Source organism: Patagioenas fasciata, chromosome 29, assembly GCF_037038585.1.
Source record: "Patagioenas fasciata isolate bPatFas1 chromosome 29, bPatFas1.hap1, whole genome shotgun sequence".
NCBI lineage: Eukaryota > Metazoa > Chordata > Aves > Columbiformes > Columbidae > Patagioenas > Patagioenas fasciata.
Genome location: NC_092548.1, coordinates 4,463,229 through 4,480,094, shown reverse-complemented (window position 1 = coordinate 4,480,094; position 16,866 = coordinate 4,463,229). Strand labels below are relative to the sequence as shown.

Here is a 16,866-nt window from a genome sequence, read left to right as displayed (position 1 = left end):
TCCCTTGGGGATGTTGGAGAGGCTCCGTGCTCCAGCCATTTCCTGCCCTCTTGCTTTGCTCCAGAGAGCTACCCGGTTACTAATTATTGTCATTATTGCTGCAGTGAAATGAAGAACAAACTCCATTTCCCACTTCTGGTGTAAAACATCCTCTGGCAGTCTCCTTCTGTAGGATTTCTTGAGGAAGGTCTTTGTTTTTAAAGCTCTCGGTGATTATATTTTTTCTTTTACAGAAATCACCGAATCTTTTCTCTTTTGGCCCCCGCACCATCTTATGACAAGGAGTTCCACAAGTCAGACCAACTAATTGAGTAAAAATAGCAGGAAAAGGTCCTGAACTCGCCAAATTCTTGGGAAGTAAATACACAGATAAGAAAAGGGGTGTGTGGGGGGGTGTGTTTACTTGTTTCAGTTTTTGTTTTAAAATGGAGAAATAAACTTTATAGGAAAGGCATTGTCCTTTAAGTGTTTAAGGTGAAGTCCTGATGTAAATCAGCAGTTCTCCACAGCCTGGCATGGGGCTCTGCCAGTGTGCACCAGCCGCAGCCCTGGCCCCTGCTGTTACCTCTCCAGCAGAAAATCTCCATCATTACCAGGATTACTGAGAAAAGGAGGGGAAAAAAAACCTCGCAGCAAATGCATCTTGCAGGATTTGCTGAAAAAAGCTGCTCAGATGAAGAGGAAAGTTCCCACTTTTTTTCCTTTTCTCTTAGTTACTGCTGCTTGTTTCTGTGCTCGCAGTCCTGCAGCTTCGTGCTCTCAGCCCTGCTCTCCCTGGAGACTTGGGGAGGGAGCAGGAACTGGAGAACGCCCTAAAACACAAAGCCAAACCCAGCTGCAGACAGCCTGACATTCAGCTGTCGTGAAGCTGTCCTTAGGAGAGCACAACAGTGCTGACAAGTTGGAGTCTTTCTTGGCTACAGGTGATTTATGAGCCATGAAAAGCCCCACAAGCCCGTAGTGAGCAAGTGGAGGAGGACAAAAATGAAGTTTCCAGCATCTTTCACCTGTGGGCATTCTCGGCTGTCTGTTAACGTTGGATGTTTTAACCCTTCCCGCAGCGGGAATGCCGGTGAGGGCTCTGCCCGCTCGCTGCTCTTCGTGGACATCTGAGACACCCAGGCCTCACAGCGTGGTCAGAAGGTTTCCGAAGGGCAAACCAACAGATGCATAAACAGACAAACGCACCACACGGTGCTTCTGCGCAAAGGCAGGGTAAAGTGGTTCTGCAGTGATTTGCTCGGCTGTTGCTAGGATGCTCTTGGAAAATATAAATCAAAAGTAACTTCAACTGATTTTAGTGACTCATCATTTCTGTAAAGACCAGAATCCACTACGGACCCAACCGTCAGCCATGTTCAGATGTCTAATTGGTGCATTAGGACTTTCTTTCAGGGGGAATTCAGTGTATTGATTTCCAAATCTGATAGCTTTAGACATATGGCACCTGCAGACCCAGCTGTGAGCTGCACAAGGCGGGTGTCGCACCCTCAGTGCCGAAAGGTTGGCAAAGCTCTTTAGGTCGTGGCCAGAAATACTTTGCAGGTCCTATTCGGTGAGACACTGAATGTCCTTTGTGCTTGTTGAACACAGAGGATGCCACAGATGCTCAGCAGCTTCCAGGGTCAGAGCTGAGAGTCTATGTGCAAAAAAAAGGTTTCCAGAGAGCCAGGGGAAAAAAATCCGAGATTTGAAGCTCTGTTGCAAGGGAATTTTGTAGCAGAAAGGCTTGAATTTCCATTAGCTGCTGAAAAGCAGAGAGAAGGTCATATTTTAACCTTTTTGGTTGAAGATTGTTTCTGCATACTTGACTGAGCCCTTTTCAAAATGGGGACACTTCAAAATCTGAGAACTGAGCACTGATCCGTCTCTGCTGAGCAGGACTAAGGGTAGGAGCTTTTGCTGGGGAGCAGCTGTGAAACTGAAGTCTTCTGTCACATCCAGCCCTCTGCTTCTGTTTGCAGGGTATTACAAAAGGACCCTGGATTACCCCCTGATCCGGGAATGGAGGAGGACAGGCTGGTTTGCTGTCCCGATGATTCATTCCGCCTTCCTCATCGACTTGAGGAAAGAAGCCTCCGCCAAGCTGATGTTCTACCCCCCACATCAGGACTACACCTGGAGCTTTGACGATACCATGGTCTTTGCCTTCTCCAGTCGCCAGGCAGGTGTGTCTGGAGACTTTGCTGGGCAGGATTCACTCGTAGACATGCAGATCTTTACTTTGGAGTTCACAGACCAAAAGCCAATTTTTTGGCTTCAGTGGTGAGTTAAGACCCTGTTCCCTTTTCTCTTCTGGATCTGGTCAGGGACAACCAGCAGCAAGTGAGTGGCAGTGCAGTTTTGAATCACAGATAGCTTCAAAAGACATGGGAACTATTCTAGGGACGAAGGCAATGTTTCAGAGACAAAATTAGTGGCATCTACCTTTGTTTTTTGTCACAGTGAGATGATAGCGAGCACAAGTGAATGCTGTGAGAGTGGAAGGCACTCTGTAGTTGTCTAAATTCACCACTTCCAGGAGACTCCATGAGGAAGGGGGGAGGACAAGAGACACTTTTTAGACGTTGCAGTGTTTGTGCAAAATAAAACCCAAGTTGCTTGCCTGCAGTGCTTGATGAAGCTTTGCTTTGTGGCAGCTCAGCAGGAATTGTCTGAGAGTTAAGAGGTTTTTCTTTTGTTGGTTCTGTTTGCTTTAAGCAGAATCAGTGCAGCTTTCAGGGAGTGATGTGGGGGCTGTGGGCTGTGCTCAGAGGAAATTTCTTGCTGGCGTGAGAGCGGTAAAATCTCCACAGAACTGACGCCTCACTGGGACTTTGGGAGAATGAGTCAAGAACCAGTCCTTGAGATGTTTGGGACCAGTTTCTACCAGACATTGGGAGGATTTCAGTTAGATCTGAAACTCAGGAGTCCTTTCGGGCCAAGGCACCACCTCAGTGTCTTCTTCTACCTGGAACGGCTGTTGGTGTGTGCGGAGCTCCATGTGTCTTGGGGGATTCGCTGTCTCTTAGTGCACGATACCACTGCTACAGCTGCTTGTTCTTCTGGTGAGGATGATTAGTCCTGTTTATTTTTGGATCTGGTGGGTATTCTGTCTCTAGCGAAGTCCTGGCTGGCAGAACTGTGCCACATCTATGAAAGGAGCTCCTGGGAAGGGTATGTTTTTAATGACCATCTGTATTGTTCTTTGCTCTCCTGTGTTGAAAAGGGCAAAGTTTGGGGCCTTATAAAGGAAAAAATGACTGATGAAACCTCAGCGGCACTGATGAAACGCGCTTCTGTTCAGAGCTTCACAACTGGTTTGCTGGCTTACTGGGGTGAATTACTTGGGGAAAGTCGGGTTTTGGGTCTCCTGAGTGATGTGCAGCTGGTGTTATCTGTCCTCTCCTTGTAAAAAGTTAAGGTGAGAAGGAGGGGCTGTTCTTGGGGTGCAGACAAGTAGAGGGAAAGTGAAGAAGTGTGGCTTGTCAACAGTGGCTTCTAGAGAAGAGCCAGGCTGAGAAATCTGCCTTTCCCACCACTTACAGAGCAGTGCAGCGACTGTTCGCAGCTTTCTTTTGAGTGATCCTTCCTGTTGCAAACAGCACTGCGAAAGACAGTGTTCTTGGCATGATAAGCAGGGCTTTTTAAAACTCAGCTTCCAGGGGATGTGGAGCATGGATGAGTGGGAGAGGAGACGCAACCAGAGCTGAAATTGAGCCCTTGGGAGGCAGAGGAAGATGAGAGTTTGCAGGGCACTTTTGGGGCCCTGACCTTTTGAGTCAGGCCGTGGGTTTGTTGGCTCCAAAAGAGAACAGAGGTTTAGGTCCAGTGAGCAAAGCAGGTTCCCTCAAATCTACCTGCCCCTTGTTCCCTCTGACAGCATCCAATTAGTCTGGGAACTGCATTGCATCAGCTCCAACTGCTTCAGAAATATTTCAGGGATTCAAACCCATCATTTTTTCCTTCCATCCTAGAACACTTCAGCTTTTTCCAGAGCTGACCTCGGCAGTCTGGCCCGCTGATCTTCTCAGATTGTTGGCTTGTGTCCTGGGCTGAGTTTTGTCACCCAGGACAAAAGGATGACATCCAAGTTCAGAAATGTGAAAAATGTATGGACTTTGAGGTATACTTCTCTTCAGAGTAATTCCACTTATTTCCCTGAAACCATAAACGATGTTGGCTTTTGTCTGGGCCAAGTACTGCGCTTAACGCCTCAGGTCAACCCATTGATTTTTCCAGCAGTGAATCTTCTGCTCGAAGCAGGCGGTTTGTGATGCTCCACAGAGACCATCCCACCCGTCCCACTTCTGCCGAGAGGGCGTGGGCTGCGGAGCACAGAACAAAACCCAGCGCAGGTGTTTTATTGAGGAGGGCGGTCTCCGTAGAGCCCTTTGCACTGGCAAGATGATGTTGAGCTGGCCAGACCTTCTGAGCTTCCTTCAGCCTGAGGCTCTGAAGACCTCAGGCCAACCAGGAATGTCCAGTCGCAGGGATGTGGGGGAAATTTAGGTTGCCTAAATATGACTGTGGATTTATTTAAGGCATATGACTGTGAACCCTGCTCACTGCCTTACAAAGGCTAATAGTAACACCAGTATCTCTAGCCTTCTGTCCTTTGTAGCAAACTTTTATTTTATTATAAAAACAGAGCCGGAGAGTGAGTCCTCCTCCCCGTTTTAAGGTAGATTTACCATTTTGAAGTAACTTTTATCCCAGAAGAAACAGAAATACTGGTGTGAATCTATGCAGATTAACTGTGTTTAAGCCAGCGGAAGATAAAAACGGAGATCAGTGAGCCAGATAAGATTAGTTGATTAGATCAGTGCCAAATCCATTAATATTAGCAGGTAGTATTTTTTATTTTGCCATTTAGCTAAATTGCAGCTGACAGCTGAATGTGTTTTGGCAGTAGTGTAGCCAGCAGTTTCCTTGCAGAACTTCAAACAGTAGAAACACCGGGGTCATTAGTGCAGATAATTCTGCTTTGCTAAAAATACCAGGGATTTAGGAGGATTAATACATGAAAGCACCAACTCTCACCAGGTGGTGTCTGCTTTTCATTCATTTCCTAGAGGGACAAGGGTGATTCTGCTTGTTTAATTAAAAAAAAAAAGAAAAGTTATAGCCGATAATGAGCAAACTCTTGGTGAGTCTGGGGGGAACAGCATCTTACTGATCACACGTTGCGACATTCCCAGCAGCGTGTGGGTCTCTCCCTTGCAAATGGATCTGCTCAGAAGGGAAGCTTTGCATCTTCTTCTTGTTCCATGCCTTCAGATTCAGCTCCTTGAAAAAGCAGTTACAAAAGCTTTTGAGCAGAAGGAAGTTACGGTATCACCTATTTTTGGAAGCATCTCTTTCTCCCTGCTGCTCTCTCTCTCTAGGATTTGGTTGATTTGGATGGTGCAAACCTGCTCCTGCTTTTGGCTCTGTGAAGGGATTGCACCAGGTCTGAGCGGTGCAGGTGGGGTTTGGGGAATACAGGGGTTTCTGGGATGCTCCCCAGTTCTCCCAGCAGATCCGCTGTGTGCATCAAACATCGCTTTGCCAAAGGCCGGTTCTGCCCTCTGCTGAGAGATTGTTTTCATAGCATGAAGGCAAAGGCCAAAAGAGACCCTTTCTCTGGGCTAAGAGGGAGTTTCCAGTCTCTCCTAAGAGAAAACTGATGGCAATTAAAAATACCTTCGGTTATGGAGCAACTGGAAATTGTTTTCAGAGGAGAGACCACGTGCTGCCAGCCAAATGATACAGAAAATGTCACTATGAATTTCATAGACTCATTTTGCTTGGAAAAGACCAAGATCATCGAGTCCAACCGTTAACCCACCCCTGGCACTAACTCATGTCCCTGAGAACCTCATCTCCACATTTGTTCAAGCCTTCCAGGGATTTAAGTTAAACCCCTTCATTTGCTTTTGAAGCAGAACTTTTTGGGACTGGGCTCCTGGCAACGAATTTGATTGTGGGTACATAGCAACAGAGCAGCGAACTCCTTTTAAGAGACCTGACTCTATTTTCTGTTTTTTTATGTGATCCCCAGGTATACAGATGTTCATCTGCAACCGTGAACACTATGGTTTCCTTCCCATGCCCCTGAAATCGCACCAGACGCTGCAAGAAGAAACCGAGAACTTTGTGCACACCCTCATTGAGGCAATGAGTAAGTTACTGTGCCTTGCTGTGATGGACACCCCCAAGTTAAGGTTTGGAGAGCTCTCTTACCCCTGGGAATCTGCCTCCTGATCCGACTGTTCTCATCCTGGTTTGACATGCAGTTTCCCATTTTTCCACTGTTTTTCTACCTAGAGATGCAATCGCTTCACGGTCAGGTCAGCTCCGTTGACAAAACTCCTTAACTTCCCCATATCGAATGCAAAAATGCATCTTTAACGTGGCAAGGATGCTGCAGAACCTCGTGTCTCTCCTGAGCTATGTCTGGCAGATGGCTGCTGGCTTCTGTTCTGTGACATGGACGCTCTGTGCTGCACCCACTCCTGCCTGACTTCATCAGCCAGGTCCCTGGGGCTTTAGGTCCAGAGATGCAAACACACACACACACACGTTATTGTTAGTGCATGAAGGTGATGCTTGGGATCTCTCCTCTCTTCCAGTTGATCGTCCTCCCGTTGAACCCTCACAGTTTGTCTCTGTTCCGCCGAAGAACCCTGACAAGATGGGATTTGATGAAGTAAGGAACTTATTTTGCTGCCATTGTCTTGTCTTCCTGTTTCTCACCTAATGGAGCTGGGATCTCCCTGTAACTGACCTTCCAGCCGTTTCCCATTCCCATCTCTTCATACGTTTAAGCTCTTTCCCAGTCACTCGTCTGTTGGATTTCAGCTTTTTGCCAGGAGCAAACAGCCGTCCTTACGTGGGGAGAACTTCTGAGGTCAGGGAAGCAGAAGGGAAAGGGCTCAGGGAGCATTCTTGCCCTCTGGCATTTGCTGGGGAGAAATGAGGCCACTCAGGTCTGTGGGCATTTCATACCTGCTGCAAAACCCCCGATTAAGGTTGGTGTGCCAGGGCAGTGCTCAGCAAATCTGTGGGCTTCCTGCATTGATGGTACGGATGTTTTAATCCAGCCAGGAAGAGATGGCAGAAGTGAGAGTGAAAAACACATCATTTAACTCCCCCGATTCTTGTGCCATTTCCTCTACATCTGACTCTGTGGGGCAGCTTAGCCATCCTTCCATTCTGCAGCAAGAACTGGTCGTTCGGGAAACCTCTCCTGTGTTCCAGTGAGAGACAGGAATGATTTTCTCCCCTGAGAGAGGCACTGGGGAGCCTGGAGAAGATGGGGGAGGCTCTCAGCCGAGTTCTGTCCAAGATGGGGACGTCTAGGAGGGCCGGAAACCATGTGTGCTCCCCCCTTACTGGTGCAGCTCTCCTCCTGCCCTGCTCGGTCACCACATTTTTCTGCTATGGCCTTTAAAAGTGCATTAGAAAGGTGGTTCCTGACAGCGGTCCTGCCCCAAAACCCCGCAGAAATCCCTCTCCTCCCTGTTCTCCATGTTATGGAGGGTGCAGGCATTGAGGGGAAAGGCTGGAGAGGGATCTGCTGTGCTTTAATTAACCAGGAGTTGTGTTTTTATGCAGCTGCCAGGGTGGCAGTTGTGGAGACCAGAGAAGCCTTTGTTTTCTTGGCTTATTCTGTTACATCTGTTTATACGACACGTGAATTCCAAACACGATTTGTTGGAGCGTCTGTGTTTAGGGCGCAGCTGTTGTGGGTTTTTTGCCGTGTTGTCCTTTGTGGCTGCGCTCTATTTATCCAATTTATTATTTTTGCATTTGTGCTGACCTAGAACTGGATCCGCTTCTTACTGGCTCGAGGTTTTTGCTCCACAGGCTACAAAGCTGCACTTGTCTGCCTGGGACTGAAAAACATCCCAGCCCCTCTGCAGTTTACCTGCAAATGAGGGTTTTGGTCCTCTGCCCCCCACCAAAAAGTCTGTCTGCTTAGGCTTGGGCAGAGCCTGGCGCAGACATCTCTGGGTGTGATCTGGGCTCTGTGCTGGGCTTTCTGCTCTGGCAGGGGAAGCAGCAGATTTTTTTTTTGGTGAAAATTCTGTGATTTTTTTGTGAAAATTCTGTGATTTTTTTGGTGAAAATTCTGTGAATTTTCAGTGCCTGAAGTGATTTACAAAAATTCTCTTTGCTGTGTTCTTGTGCTTGGGTGGTGACCCCGCAGATAATCCTAAATACAGGTAGTGGTGGCATTGTGGAGAAACATGTGGGTCGATGTTCCTCTGGGACTGGAGCTGGACATTTGACTCTGTGTTTAATATAAATCAAAACATCTTATATCTTTGGAAATTATAGACTTGGCTGTAACTGGTCTGCTCTCACCTTTATTCATCCTTGATGAGCAGCTTTTCCTTGTGACATAAAACGTCCTTAAAAAGTAGTTGTTAGACAAAGAATGAACCTCTAACCTTCCAACTCAAAACCAACCCCAACTTTCTGACAAATTCTACGCAACCTGGGATAAAATCACAGCTGGTATTTTAAGATCTGCTGCTGAAGAAGGGTAGGCGAGAAGTCACTTCTCCTCCTCGCTCCCAGGCTGTGAGCTTGATGTCTCTCTCTTCAACCCAGATTGTCATGATCAACCTGAAGCGCCGGAAGGACAGGCAGGATCGGGTGCTGCGGACTCTCTACGAGCAGGAGATTGCAGTCAAGATAGCAGAGGCCGTGGATGGGAAGTGAGTTTCGGCTGGGGTTGCTGATGTTTGCAAAGAGGGGGTTGTGCTGGACACCATCTCCTTGGGTGCCCTGACCTCCCTCCTGCTGGGGATGGATGGGCTGAGGGAGAGGTGGACATTTTATTAACCTAACTGCCCCTGCTTTGGGGCAGTTTTACTCTGTTTGTGTCTTCTTTTGTAATTGGTCTTCATGAGAGAACCAGGGCGGTGTGGGTCAGGCTGATAGAATCACAGAATCATTTGGGTTGGAAAAGCCCCTCAAGATCATCGAGTCCAACTGTTCCCCCACCCCTGTCCCTGCCCCATGTCCTGAGAACCGCATGTCCGTCTGTCCAGCCCTCCAGGGATGGTGACTCCAGCACTGCCCTGGGCAGCCTGTTCAATGCCCCACAGCCCTTTGGGGAAGAAATTGTTCCCCAGATCCAACCTAAGATGAAAATCAGGTTAAAATCATACTCCTTTCTGTGAACTGTAACACTTGCACACAATTAGAAAGCAGCGAAAGTGTGTGAGAGCAATCATCTCCTGAGAGATTTGTCTGTCCTCGTGCTACAAAGCTGTTGGGCTACAGTATTAACCCTGACACAGCCCTTACTTTAAGGCATGGTAAGATGTTTTTATCTTGAGAAATCAAGGCAGAAATTTTTGGTCTGGGACTCGCAAAAAGGGAAGTGGGAACCCCCATGCCATCTGGTGGTCTCGGAGACTTGCGCACCCATCAGGACCTCTTAGGAAAATATTTGAAGCCAAGCTCCTGACATATTGATGGTCCCACAAGAAGTCGTTGGCAGAGTTAAGGATATCATTTCTAAGCTTGATTTAGAATGTAAATCAGTTAGTTAATTTTTCTCCCGGTTTTTGAGCAAAGCAAGTGCAGGAATTTCGTGAGTTACAGCTTATCTCTGAACATCAGTAGCGCTTCCCCCGTTGCGTCTGTGTCCGACTTGAATTTGCTTTCTATTTAAGTGCTGATAGGTGTTCTCTCTTTCTCAGAGCGCTGAACACGAGTCAGCTCAAAGCTCTCAGCATCGACACCGGGACCCGTGCTCCTCGCGGCCCCTCACCCGGGGAGAGATCGGCTGCTTCCTCAGCCACTGCTACATCTGGGAGGAGGTGAGGGGGTGCGGGTGCCCTGGGGAGGGTGCTGAGGGCAGGAGCAGTGGGAAGGCACACGGACGGTCCCAGGACAAATCTAATACCGGTTTCTGGAAGGGTAGGATGGTTTTACTTGGTTTGTAGGGGATCGCGTACAGGGGTTCTCTTGAACACATTGCTCAGCTTTCTCAGCTCTACTCTCCGTTTGCCAAGTGATTTTTATCAGAATGTTTTCACGATTGGTTTTGCAGACCATCTGATAGCCTGTTTGGAGTGAGTTTGTTTAGGAGAAAGGCAGGAAGGTTTTGAAGAACAAATGGTATTAAAGAAACTCCTGTTTTATTTCCCTGGTTCTTCATGTGTGCTGAAGCAAGTTCCAGTGGCTCTGCTAACTGCTTTTTTTTGAGCTGGTATATCATAAATAGATTTAGCAGCAGGGATCTCTGTTACTTGAGCTAACAGGTATTGTTTGGGTTGTAGTAGCTGTAGCTTCCATCTGTCCTGGTCACCTGGGGAGTCACACTTGAGAGGATCTGGGCTGTGCTGGTTGGAGGTGCTGGAGTTACACAGCCTGACATCAACGGGAGGGATCATTTCGAGCGAGGTGGGATGTGGAGGCAGGGAGAACAACTTGGTGCTTAGAGAAGACCGGTCTAAGGCAGCAGCTGCCCAAATGTGACTGATGGTTGGATGATCCAAATACCTTTCAGCCAGCAGCAGGGACTTCAGCACTGAGAAATCAGGCAATGATTTGGGGCTTGAGACTTCTGCATCGCCAATGGTCAGATGGTAAGATGGGAACCCACTTGCAGGATGCCTTTGCATGTGTGTTCTTGAAGTTGCCAGGGCCAGACTTTGGATGTGCTGGATCATTCTCCAGATTCCAGAAACACTTTTTTTCCGAACAGAAACAGGTTTTTCTGAACAGTGGTTTTGTTGTCAAAGGAGGAGGTGGTCGTGCAAGATGGTAGCTCACGGGGTTGAGGTGCTGCAGCATCACATGGAGGGTTTTTCTAGGTTGCAGATGCTCAGCCACAGGATATTTTTGGACAGCTCGTCCCAGCTGAGCTGTGAATCTGGGGCTGGTTCTCCAGCCTCCCTACCTGTATGGTCCAGAGGGCCAGGACCAGGTCAGGATGACCCCCAGAGATTTCAGGGCCACTGTGATCACTTCTGAACCATCTTCTTTCAGGTGGTGAACAGAGAACTGGAGAAGACGCTTGTTATTGAGGACGAGTTCAAGAGGAAGCTCATGAAGCTGATGGATGTCATTGAACAAGCCCAGCTAGACTGGGAGCTGATGTAAGTCACTGGCCCTCGTGAAGCTCTGGGCACACAGGGGACATGAGCAGCAGAGATGGAGGGTGATGCTGGAGTGCAGGGAAAGGTGGCAGAGGCTTCTTGATGGCTCTTCCCATCAGGATAACTCTGCTTCTGGGCCAGGCTGGTGCTGGGGTGCCCCGGCTGTGTTGGGTACCACTGGTGCGCTTTGTGGGCAGTGTTGGTCGTCTGGGGACACTGCTGTGACAGAGGAACTGCCACAGCTCAGCGCTGAGGCTTGGACCGTGTCATCTCAGCTGCCTTATCAAGTCTTTCGCATCTGTACCACCCGCTGGGGTAAGATTTGAATGTCTGAGAGTGGTACAGGATAGAAATGTGTCAGGGATTGCTTCTTAGATCCACCCTTTGTCCTTCCCCGCTTGACATGGACAGTTGTGTGGTCCTAACTGCTGCAGATTCACATTTAGGTTCCGATTTCTGTGGTCTTTTCCCCCTTTAAGCTACATTGGCCGGAAAAGGATGCAGGTGCAGGAGCCTGAGAAAGCGGTTCCCAACGTCATGAACCTGGTGGAAGCCGATTACTCGTACTGGACCCTGGGCTACGCGATCTCCTTCCAGGGGGTTCAGAAGCTCATCGGAGCGGAGCCTTTCGGCAAGATGTTGCCGGTGGATGAATTTCTGCCAGTCATGTACAACAAGCACCCGGTGTGAGTAGGTCGGATGTCTTCGTTACTTGGGTTCACGTGAGCTTGGTCTTGCTGAATGATTAAGATCTGGTTGGTAGATTTGTGTAGTGTATATCATATGTGTTAATATCTATATATGCTTATGTATACCCTTGTTTATGTGTGCACACTTAGTGTGGTACATATAAATGATTAATTTTGGAGCTTGGAGTCCAAATTATTCACGTTACAGTTTTCAGCAGGTTGATGACTTGAGTGCTCTGTGGGGCACTTCAGAAAATGGAGCTCACTTCGTGCTCTTCAGCTTCATCTGCAAAAATGTTGATTTATCAACCAGTACTGAGACCTAAACCAACAAAAGATCAGGTTAATAATCATTCGGTTCTTTAGTGTTTTAATGCTGTTTGACTCAAGCTACGCAAAACCTCGCGGCGCTTAGTATGCAGCGTGTGATGTTGTGATGCTCACGTTTTATTTTTCTAAAGCTGAATGCAGTGGGTAGAAGGTCAGACCCCACCACAGCAACTACCTGTGCTGCTTGGGACACATTCACTCAGTGGATGGGCTTGTATCTCGCAGTTATAAGCATTTCACTCTGTCCCTGATGATTTTTCTCTCCTCTTTAGAGCAAAGTACATGGAGTACTACAAGTCCAGAGACTTGAAAGCCTTTTCAGCAGAACCCCTGCTCGTCTACCCCACGCACTACACAGGGCAGCCCGGCTACCTTAGCGACACAGAGACCTCCACCACCTGGGACAACGAGACCGTGTCGACGGACTGGGGCAGAACGCACTCCTGGAAATCCGGCAGCAGGGCACGATCCGCAGCGACGCCCAGAACAAGGACGCTCTGCCCTCGCAGTCGTCTCCGGACGCGCCGTCCTCCAGGGACGAGCTGTGACCGCCCGCGGCCCCGCGGCTCTGTCGGCGCTGAACCTGCCTCGCGCTCCAGCTTTTCACCCTTGGCAGTGGCGGAGCCGCTCTTCGTGTGGTCTCCATCCCGCTGCTTCGAGTGGCAGAGCACAGAGCCTGGACCTGATGTGACAGCTGACCGAGACGCGCAGGGCGAGGCGGGAGATGGAGGAGGAAAAAGAACGAGTGATGCAGACTGGCAGGGAAAAAAGCAGAGATCTGAACAAAAGCCCTCGCAAGCTTTTGTAAAAGAAAAACCAAAATGGTTTCCAAAACCATCCAGCTCCCTGGAGCAGCGCTCCATGTAGGGTCATCTCCTTCATCGCACGCTGATAGAAAAGGATCGCTGGCTTCCCCTCTGCAAATCACAAAACTTGCCGGATCTGAACGGGCCTCCCAGTCCGGAGCTGCCATCTTGGCGTGGCTAAAATCCTGGGAGCTGGCAGCAGAAGTGGAGGTTGCAAAAGGGAAGAGTTGGTCCATGCCATGTCCTGCTTCACCCCCTGTGCCTCCACTTATTCCTTCAGGAAAACGAAGCTTCACAGCCTGTTTGCAGGCCTGTTTAATTAGGCCATAAAACCAAGTGTTAGGACTTTCAGGAACTTTAAAATGTTTGGTTACGAACTGCTTGACATTATCCTTATCAAACCAAAGCAACTTACCAAGATGTTGGTGGTGTCATCCGTACTGTTCTCGACAGCCCCGACAGAATTATTGTGCGTTACAGGACGGAAAGGCAGCTTGGCTGGATATTTTTTCACGTGAGGAGCAAACTGGTCTCTTTTTTTGGATGGGTTCTGATGTACTTGCTGCAGAGTATGGTGATTATTTTTAAAAACAAACGATTCTCAGAGGGCAGGTGATACCGGCCTGCACTGCTTGGGTTGGCTGGGATGTTCTCCTGCGCTTCCCACCGAGAAACTCACCTGCTGGAGATCTGTACGGTTGGGTATGTGTGCCTGGGCTTTCATTTGTGTTTGTTTTTTAATAACTCCTGACGGATGTTGTGCTTTCTGCTCAAGAAGATGTGTTCTTACCTGTCAGCCGGTTTGATAATGCATAAAACCTGGTGCAAAATGGCAGCTGTGTGTGCTGTTTCATGGGGTGGGAGCAGGCCTGGCAGGGAAGGCCAGCGCAGGTCGTTCAGCTCTGTCGCTCTACCACGGAGTCCCTGCCCGTGGAAATGCGCCTGTTGTGCCGGGAAGCCGAGTTCCTTCTGCTCCGCAGGCTGGAGCAGCGTCCATGTTGCGTGGTGAGCGTGCGGAGCGGCTGCGCCGCGGGGGCGTCGCTCTCTGACAGCTCCTCTCCTTTCCTCCTCAGCTCTGGCTTCACGAGCGGCAGCCCGGCTCTGTGTGAAGCACGGTGCAGCACGGCGATGCTCCAGACGGCGGCAGACGCTTGGCGCGGCCCTCAGCAGCAGGACGTCTGCGAAGCGGAGCATCCAGCGCGGTGCCGCTGTCGGTGCGGGTAGGAGCAGCACGTGTGTCAGCACAGCTCTGGGTTCCCAGCCGTTCCTCTTCTGACCCGTTGTGATCCCACGGGAGCAGTTTCTCCATGAAACGGCCCTGGTGTTCCTCACAGTTCTCCCCGCTGGGGGCTGGAGACGGAAGGGACAGACACACTGCAGAGTTCTGTTTAACTTTGATTTCCCTAAGCAGAGCAGTAGCAATTTATTAAAAACTACTTGACACTGCAGCTGGGGTTTTTGCTTTTTTTATTTGTTTGTTTGTTTTGAGGTGCGTGGGTTTTTTTTTTTTAGTTGATTTAGGAAGCGAGTTATTAATAGTACAAGAGGTTTGAAGGTTTCACGGACGGGAGAGAAATAATTAAGGATCTAAATGTAATGAATTAGATGAATGTGTCCCTTTCATGGCCTCAGTGGAGCCGACTGTTCTTTCACCCGTACGTGTGCGTGTAGGTGCACTTTTCTATTTATTTCCATCTGCAAGACCCGGTGGCTGCCCAGCGGTTCCACAGCTCCGACAGGCGCTGGTTCTCTGCCTGTGCTTTCAGCTCCTGGGCTGGTGCTGTCCGGGCTTTCCCTGCTCAGCACTGACTGTGTTTTGGGAAGGCAGGAGCCAGTGCAAACCCTTCTCCGCTGTTCTGCTCTTTTTCTGCTCTTTTTCCCCTTTGCTGTGAAGCTCAGCTGCTCCATGAGTTATTGTGTTCTCCTGTGAGCGTGGGGTTTGTCCTCTGCTGTGGAGCACGAGAGCGAAGCCCCCGGAGCCCCGGCTGGTGCAGACCCCGCAGCGAGGGTGACAGACCCGGAGCCAGGAGCAGTTTCCCCAGGGTGAGGAGCAAGTGGAGCTGCTCACACCAAGGGCACAGGCAGGGTTGGTGCACGTCACCGGTTCTAAGGCTGTCACCAGAACCTGACAACCTGACAACAGTGTGCTGGCTCCCCGGGCAGTTGAAGTACAACCAGAACGCAAGAGGCAGCTTAAATTCGGGGTCGTCTTTTTGCCAGGAGCAACAAATGCCGTGATGGAGACAACGGGGAAAAGGTGGAAACTCTCAGACCGCGGTGCAGTCTCAGAGAGGAAAAGAGATGAACGAGACACTGATGAGCGGGAAGAGTTGACGTATTTATCATAGAAACATTAAAGGTTATAGAGAGATGGAATGTTACACGAGATCAAATATTTAAATACATTCGCTCCAGACACAAAATAGTGTTAAAAAGTTCATCTATTTATTATAGATACATTAAATATTATACAAAGCTCAAACATGATCTAAAGATCAAACATTAAAATCTACTAACTCCAGACAACGTTTGCATATTTATTATATAAGTATTAAATATTAACTAAAGATTAAATAGAATACAAAATCAAACATTAAAATATATTAACTCCAGACACAAATTAGTGGTCAAAAGTTAATCTATTTATTATAGAAACATTCAATATTATATGAAGATTAAATATCATATAAAGATCAAATATTATCTAGAGATCAAACACTAAAATCTACTAACTCCAGACGAGAATTGGTGGAATAAAGTTCAAGTATTTATTATATAAATATTAAATAAAGATTATGTGTTATATAAAGCTTAAATATTAATCCTAGTAACTCCAGATCAAAAAATACTGGAAAAATGTTTACGTATTTTTATAGAAACATTAAATAATATAGAGAGATTAAATATGATCTAAAGATCAAATATTAAACTATATTAACTCCAACAAAAATTAGTTGAAAAAAGTTACGTATTGATGATAGAAATGTTACATATCTATAAAAACTAAATACTACATAAGGATCAAATATTAAAATATTTTAACGCCAGACAAGAATTGGTGGGGGAAAAAAGTTCACAGTTTCTTATGTAAATAAAGATTATGTATTAAATAAAGATTATGCATGATATAAAAGCTCAAATCTTAATATATATTAACTCAAGAGAAGAATTAGTGGAAAAAAAGTGACGTATTTATGATAGAGATGTTACATCCATGTAAAGATTGAATATGACATAGGGATCAAATATTAGAATATTTTAATGCCAGACAAGAATTGGTGGAAAAAAGTTCAAGTATTTATTCTATAAATATTAAATAAAGATGATGTGTTCTATCAAGCTCAGTTATTAGTATCTATTAACTCCAGAAAAAAAGGGTGGAAAAAAGTTTCTCTATTTATTTTATATGCATCTCTAGATATGTGATATAAAGCTCAAACACTATCTACAGAAGAAACATTAAAATACATTAACTCCAGACAAAAATGGGTTGAAAAAAGTTGATATACTTATCATATCAATATTAAATATTATACAAGGATCAAATATTGTATAAAGATTTAATAATAAAATATATCAACTCCAGAAAATAATTATTGGGGAAGGTCTATGTACATAGTAAATAAATATTAAATATTAGTACATTAAATAAACATATTAAATAAATATTAAACATTAGTAATTAAATAAAAATATCACATAAATATTAAATATCAGTATGTTAAATAAAAAATATTAAATAAAGCTCAAATACTATATACAGCTAAACCATTTCAATATATTAACTCCAAGGAGAAATTAGTGGAAAAAGTTTACGTACTTATTCTATGAATACTAAATATTATACAAGCTAAAATATTCTATAAAGCTAAGCTATTTAAATATAGGAACTCCAAGCAGACATCAGTAGAAAAAAGATGATATAATATTGAAGGTTTCTGTAGAAGTATGGAAAGA

The 16,866-nt window shown here is 46.7% G+C and overlaps 1 protein-coding gene and 1 long non-coding RNA gene across 2 annotated transcripts; both read left to right on the top strand.

Annotated features, from left to right (window-relative positions):
* The first annotated feature begins 233 nt into the window (after window positions 1-233).
* LOC136113842 (procollagen galactosyltransferase 2-like) lies at window positions 234-12,784 on the top strand. Its single transcript, XM_071800277.1, is given in 11 exon segments — window positions 234-1,215; window positions 1,965-2,168; window positions 6,023-6,142; window positions 6,594-6,670; window positions 8,581-8,687; window positions 9,681-9,718; window positions 9,721-9,800; window positions 10,975-11,084; window positions 11,564-11,770; window positions 12,376-12,551; window positions 12,554-12,784. Coding segments are annotated over 11 exon segments (1,266 nt in total). The 5' UTR covers window positions 234-1,166; the 3' UTR covers window positions 12,652-12,784.
* Window positions 12,785-12,923: 139 nt separating this feature from the next.
* LOC139825879 (uncharacterized) lies at window positions 12,924-14,357 on the top strand. Its single transcript, XR_011736039.1, has 2 exons — window positions 12,924-13,611; window positions 13,983-14,357. It is a non-coding gene; the product is annotated as an uncharacterized lncRNA (long non-coding RNA).
* Window positions 14,358-16,866: the final 2,509 nt, after the last annotated feature.